The following is a 7,352-nucleotide window of genomic DNA, read 5'->3' as shown; positions in this document are numbered from 1 at the left end:
CTCGGTCGATTCTCTACCACCTTTATTTTTTTGGTAAACATGTTAAGATTGCATTACCAATTTTCAAGTTTGTGATAGAAGTTACATAGAGATACTAGTAGCAGAAAACAAACACCAAATAGAAACTACTACCACAACAACAAAATACAGTAAGGAAAACACGATTAAGAACTGATATGAGGCAAAGGAGAGAATGCTCGAGAAGAACTTAACGCGTTGCGGAGAGCGCACCACGCGCAAGATCAAGGACTCCATAGTAAGGTAGAAGTTATAATATGAGTCACGAGCCGGTATATATGGCTTGCCCAGGCACTCGTCTCCAAAAAATGGCCTTACCACAAAGCCCCACCACCTGCAGAAAGCACATACACCATCCAGAACTTGGAACTTGCAGTAGACGACAATGGGGCTACATCGAGACGGCAAAACCGACGAAACAGAGCCTGTCGAAGCACCAGCCACCAATCACCGCAAACAGCCACCTCTACTCCTCCTTTCTGAAGTTCAGAAGTACCAGTATACTCCAACAACCCAAAGTCTCCCACCGGAACAACCAACACCCCAACAACGAGCCCAATAACCGCTCTTATTTGGAGAGACGAAACAATGATTGACCCGCCACATCCACCAGACCATGCACTATAAAAGGAAGCTAACACCACAGGGTCAGGACCGAAGAACCATAACCTTACTGCAGAGATGCTGGCAACACACGCTGTCACCGGGAATGAAGTCGGAGATAGACTACAACAACCAAAGAACAACATTGACCCGCACGAGCGACTGCCTCTGAGAAGCAGAGACTGACCAATTATGGAACATGGAAGCTCAATCTAACCACTTCACCAGACCGCCACCTCTGGCTTAGATGATAAGAATAACTCAGCCCTCCTCATAAGCAAGCCAACGACACCTTCTAGCCACAAGGATCGCCCCACACCAACCTACAAGAAGAAACCACAAGCAGAGAGTCACCACCACCGCCAGGGAGCTCGCCATAGACCCAAAATCGACTCCTGATTCAACAAGTTCTCATTGGTGGTGAGAAAAAGAGAAGAAACTGAAGCTGAGATCTCAAAGAAGAGGGCCCTCCAACCGAGAACGAGGGAACCAATCATCAACACAAGCTGACACAGGAGGAAACGACGGTGACCAGAGCACCACCACCAGAGCACAGCCGTCCTTGATGTCTCGAGTTTTAACCCGATTATCTAACTGCAAGTGCACAGTAAAGTACGCAGTAGTAATACGGGATCGAATCCACAGGGACCGATGATCACACGTAGAGTTGCAGACAAGTTAATAGCTACAGCGAAACAAGATATATTTTTGTTGGTTTTTATTTAATTTTCTCTAGTGTCACAAAGCATAAACAAGTTGTAAAAAGATGATTTAAATGATTTGAAAACTATTTTAAAACAAACGTTGGGCATTGGGAATTCTCAGGGATTTCTTTTTAATCAAGATACAATTAATGGAAGACACAGGGATATATTAAGAACCGTCTAGAACTCAAACACGATATTAGAATTAACCTACTTCCGTAGCGCTAATTCTCTATGTTATAGAAATCTCCACACTAACTTCCGCTGAGTTTCAATTTCTAAACAAGCATTAAGAACAGGTTCAATATGTTCACAAAGCGCAATAACATCAACTTCCGAGGGTTAAGGACACTTTGCTCATCTAAAGTATTTTCGGAAGTTCAAACAATCACTTTCGGTGCATCAAACAATCTAATATCATGAACTAAGTGATCAATTCAGTTCAAGCAGTAAGAAATCCATTAGATGAAGAACCAAAACGTAATCCCTTAGTCTACACACGTTTTATGGATCAAAACATCAAGAAATCCCTTATGAGAACCCCTAAACCCAACTAGATGACTACTCACACATAACTAAGCAAGAACAAAACGATTTTGATGAAGAAAACATGATAAGATTGTATTAAAACAGAGTAAAGGTTCAGAAGATCTTCTCCAAATGGTTTTGAGATGAACTCCTTTACAAATCTTCACAAATCACACCAAAACAAGTACAAAACACTCAAATCTCTCTCTAGAACTTGTAAATCTCCTCCTTGGTCGCCCCCTGGTCTTTTCTGAGTCTCCAAAGTCGAGTGCTCTCGTGAATTATTGAGGGGAGTGGGTAAAAAGGAGTGAAAAGCTCGTTTGTGCGTGTGGAGCCCGTAGCGCCTGAGATCGGTCGATCCACATAGACCGGATCGGTCGATCTGTGGCTGAAACCGTGGATCGGTCGATCCACATGGAACGGATCGGTCGATCTGTGGCTCTGTGCGATCAATACTTCTCGTTCGGTCCATTGTTCGGTCCATCTTGCTTCTGAATAAATCCCGAATGCGTTCTTTTCTTTCAAGCTATCTAGTAACCTGCATATTACACTTAAGAACACCAAAACGCATCAAATAGACCAAAACATTAATTAAAACCGACCATTTAATTGCTCCAAAACGAGTTTAAAACCGTTAAAAACACGGAATATCAACTCCCCCAGACTTGAATCTTTGCTTGTCCTCAAGTAAAGAGGATGAAAATTTGGGAGCTCACTAACCCTCAGTAGACCTTACCTTGTGATTTCGCTAACCACTTAAATCAGAGACTGTCAAGGCATTCATTCCAAATCCCCACCAAGACCGCGCAAACCTTTCCATATTTCAGACCTGCAAGTCTCAGTTTCAAGTAATCAACTCTTTACATTCATTAAAAAGTGCGTGACCTTTCCACCAAAGATATCTCCATCAGGTTTAACGGGCTCGGTGTTGGGAGGCTGTTTTAGTGTTTAATTAGGTGAGGCTCAAGTGTTTGTGGGTATCAGCGATATCAAAAAAAAATGCAAAACATTATGCAAAATCGCTGGAGAGACCGAGTATATTGATAACCATGTTTTCGAACTGCTCAAGTCTCAAATGATCAAAACCCAACAAATCTCAAACTCTAACCCCAGATTAAAACAAAGCATCATCTCTAGTACACAAAATAAAAAATAAAATGTCTAAATCAAATCTACTGAATGAGATATAAACATGAACTCATTTTTTTTTTTTTTTTTTTTTTTTTTTTTTTCATTTTTTTTTTTTTTTTTTTTTTTTTTTTTAGAACGAAAACTTATACAAACCGAAATCGAATATATACACTGCGATGCAATCACACACTTACAACACCCAATTTTTCTATTTACACCTCTAGACACACAGGTCCGTGTCTAACCACCTAAATGTTCCGATCCTACCTAAGCAGTCGGATGAACCATGTCTACCCTAATCTCTCCATTGTTTTTGCACATGTATGCACATATGATCAGTGTGTAAGAATGCATGGAGATGAAATAAAAGGGTAAGGTGTAGGTGAGGTACCAAACTATTGATGAGTCTGGCCATTCAGGATTAGCAAAGAATGGTAAAATGTGGTAAAGAAAATCCTGAATGTGTATATTGTATACCGTTTCCTGATGTTGATTCCTGGTCAAAAGAAATTAAATTCATTAATGGTCAAAAATAGTTGAATCGATTACAATTCACCGAGACTTGATAAAAGATTTAAAGAGAGGTTGCTTGGTCAAGTGGTTCCTCGGTTTGTCTGCGCTAACAGTCCTGAAAAATGGTCAATATGAAATGTAATGCACAACACACAAGGAAATAGTCTAATAATCATCACAGGGTCTGAGAAAAATACGTAGAGAGTTTTTTTTTTAAAAACACAAAGAAAATAAAAGAAATAAAAGCAATATGGTACATAAGTAGCATCCTCCCCCAGACTTACTTCACACCGTCTCGGGGTGAAAATAATTCCAAGAGAGATTACCGATCAGGCGTTGCGGTCAGTGCGCCTCTTGGAGCGCCTCTCCAAGGCTCCATCATCGTCAGAGTCCTCCGCTGCCTCAGGTCCAGCAGCGGTGTCGTGAGCGCCTTAGATCGACCGATCCATACGTGTAGGATCGACCGATCTCTTACAGGGATCGCCCGTTCTGTTTCTTTAGGATCGATCGATCTCTGCCTGATCGTGATACATGCCTGAAAATCATCTAACCACTCGCGGGATCCCAAATCTTGGAAAAATGATTGTCTTGAACATTTTCTTGACAACACTAGAGTCATTTGTCTTGCTGGCTACCGCTTCCACCCACTTGGAGACATAATCAACCGCAACCAAGATGTACTCATTTCCATAAGAAGATGGGAAAGGGCCCATAAAATCAATTCCCCATACATCAAAAACTTCAACTTCAAGGATGAAATTTTGGAGCATCTCATTTCTCTTACTGATGTTACCCTTCCGCTGACATGCATCACACTTTGAGACAAACTCATGGGCGTCTCTGAAAAGTGTAGGCCACCAGTAACCAGCCTGCAGGACCTTAGAAACCGTCTTGAATGTTGCAAAATGGCCTGCGTATTCTGAACCGTGGCAGTGGAAAAGAATCCCTTGCATCTCATTCTCCAGAACACATCTCCTGAATAAACCATCTGAGCATCTTTTGTAGAGGAAGGGATCATCCCAGTAGTAGTGGTTCACATCTCTCATGAACTTCTTCCTCTCATACCCCTTCAGGTTCGGTGGTTCAATTCCAGCACATAGGTAGTTTGCAAAGTCTGCAAACCATGGGAGATCATCCTGAATTTGTCTCATGACACAACAATCAGCCTGATCTAAATACTCATCCTCCAGCAAGGTGATCACATAGACATTCTCCTCGGGTAATGTATCATCCAGTGGTGTTTCAGCTTCCACTCTCATACGGGAAAGATGATCTGCCACTCCATTTTCTGCTCCTCTCTTGTCTCTGATCTCAATATCAAACTCCTGTAGCAGTAAGATCCACCTTAAGAGTCTCGGTTTAGCATCTTTTTTCGTCATCAAGTACTTCAAGGCTGCATGGTCTGTGTGCACAATTACTTTCGAGCCCACCAAATAGGACCTGAACTTCTCGAAAGCATAAACTACTGCCAGCAACTCCTTCTCTGTGGTAGCATACTTGATTTGAGCATCATCAAGCGTTCGGCTGGCATAATAGATAACATGGAGTTTCTTGTCCTTTCTCTGCCCCAAAACAGCTCCAATCGCGTAATCACTTGCGTCACACATTATTTCAAATGGCAAGTCCCAATCTGGTGGCTGCACAATGGGAGCACTGACTAGAGACTTCTTGAGAATCTGAAACGCAGCGAGGCAGTCAGCATCAAAAACAAACTTCGCTTCTTTGCACAGCAGACGGGTGAGTGGCCTCGCTATCATAGAGAAGTCTTTGATAAACCTCCTGTAGAAACCGGCATGTCCCAGAAAACTCCGAATATCCCTCACTGTCCTGGGAGGCTGTAGGCTGGTCATAACTTCAATCTTTGCTTTGTCAACCTCGATACCTTGCTCTGATATCCTGTGACCCAAAACAATGCCATCTTTCACCATGAAATGACACTTCTCCCAATTTAACACCAAGTTCTTCTCCTCACATCTTTCCAGCACCTTGCACAGATTAGCAAGGCAGTCGCTAAATGAAGAACCGTAGACTGAGAAATCGTCCATAAAAACCTCCATGATGTCCTCAATAAGATCTGTAAAGATCGACATCATGCATCTCTGGAAAGTGGCAGGAGCATTGCACAATCCGAAAGGCATTCTCCTGTAGGCAAAAGTACCGTATGGGCAGGTGAATGTTGTCTTCTCTTGGTCGTCTGGATGAATGGGTATCTGAAAGAACCCGGAGTAGCCATCGAGAAAACAGTAGTAGGGGTGGTTGGCTAGTCTTTCCAGCATCTGGTCAATGAAAGGAAGTGGGAAGTGGTCCTTCCTTGTGGCTGAGTTTAGCTTCCTGTAGTCAATGCACATCCTATGCCCTGTGACTGTTCTGGTAGGAATCAGCTCATCCTTCTCATTTGTGATGACAGTGATGCCACCTTTTTTTAGGAACCACATGAACCGGGCTCACCCAAGTGCTGTCTGAAATTGGGTAGATCACCCCTGCACTCAACAGCTTTAGAATCTCCTTTTTCACAACTTCCATCAGTTTGGGATTCAGTCTTCGCTGGTGCTCTATGGACGTCTTTGACTCATCCTCCAAGTGAATCTTGTGCATGCAAAGATCTGGAGAAATACCTGTAATATCATCCAAAGAGTACCCCAATGCTTTTCTATACTTTCGCAATTTTGAAAGAAGCAAAGCGGTCTCCACATTATTCAGGTTAGCACAAATAATAACAGGATATGTGGAATTCGGTCCCAAGAATGCATACCTCAGCCCAGCTGGGAGGGCTTTAAGTTCCACCTTTGGAGCATTCTCCTCACTCCAATCTGGTTGGGAGGATGACGGTTTGACGGTTTTATCGGTGCCTGAGTCTTCAAGGCTGACATAGGCGACATGCTTCTCAATCGGTGGGGCTGAATCTAAAATCTCAGAAAATCCAACCACTTCTTGGTTCATGAACCCGAACTCACTCTCCTTTTGGGTCAATGCGACTTGTAGAGGATCATCAGTGTGTAACTCTTCATCCATTTCCTCCACCAGTTCAGTCAATGTATCAACCCAGAAAGTCTGTCCATCAATAGTCGGATTTTTCAGCACCTTCTCCACATTGTATCTCATCGCCATGTCTCCTAGACGTAAGTCTATATGCCCATTCTGTACATCAATCATGGCTCCAGCAGTAGCTAAAAATGGTCTGCCCAAAATGAGAGGATCTTTAGGTTCCTCTTCCAGCTCCAGAACTACAAAATCGGTAAGCACGTATCCCTTTCCAACACCAACAGGGATGTTCTCTAGTACACCGACTGGTCTTCGCACTGATCGGTCAGCAAGGACCAAGGAGATCCTTGTAGGTTTGTAGTTCGTCATGCCTAGCCTCTCAGAGACAGAGAAAGGCATTAGGCTCACTCCTGAACCCAGATCGCAGAGACTCTTCTCAAAAGTAAGTGATCCAATGCGGCATGGTAGAACAAATGCTCCGGGATCTTCACGCTTTTTAGGCATGACATTTTGTAGAACTGCGCTACACTCCTCATTGAGCATCAACACACCCCGCTCTAGGCTCATCTTATCGGTAAGAATCTCCTTCATGTACCTTTTAAGAGAAGGTACCATCTTCACCGCTTCAACAAATGGCAATCTCACATGTAACTCCCCAACAAGGTTCTTTAGCTTCTCGTACTCACGTTCTTTGATCTTCTGCCTTGGTCTGGATGGGTATGGAGCCTTAGGAACATAAGCAGGAGGCGCCACATACACCTCTTCAGGCTCAGAGGAATTTGGCTCTGTCGACACGGGATCGGTCGATCCAGATGGACCGGATCGGTCGATCTCCTTCCCCTTGGATCGGTCGATCTGTTCTTGAGATCGGTC

General features: G+C 43.3%; 1 protein-coding gene across 1 annotated transcript; it reads right to left on the bottom strand.

Annotated features, from left to right (window-relative positions):
* Nucleotides 1–332: 332 nt before the first annotated feature.
* On the bottom strand, nucleotides 333–6,561 carry LOC125582967. Its single transcript, XM_048749456.1, has 6 exons — nucleotides 6,015–6,561; nucleotides 5,976–5,982; nucleotides 4,444–5,913; nucleotides 997–1,016; nucleotides 847–944; nucleotides 333–744 (listed from the first exon to the last, which is right to left on the bottom strand). Exons 1-6 carry the CDS (start codon nucleotides 6,507–6,509, stop codon nucleotides 333–335), a joined length of 2,502 nt encoding a protein of 833 aa, XP_048605413.1. The 5' UTR covers nucleotides 6,510–6,561.
* Between the last annotated feature and the right edge of the window lie 791 nt (nucleotides 6,562–7,352).

The sequence above is a fragment of the Brassica napus genome, chromosome C3 (assembly GCF_020379485.1).
Source record: "Brassica napus cultivar Da-Ae chromosome C3, Da-Ae, whole genome shotgun sequence".
NCBI classification, from domain to species: domain Eukaryota; kingdom Viridiplantae; phylum Streptophyta; class Magnoliopsida; order Brassicales; family Brassicaceae; genus Brassica; species Brassica napus.
This window is presented reverse-complemented; position numbering and strand designations above follow the sequence as displayed.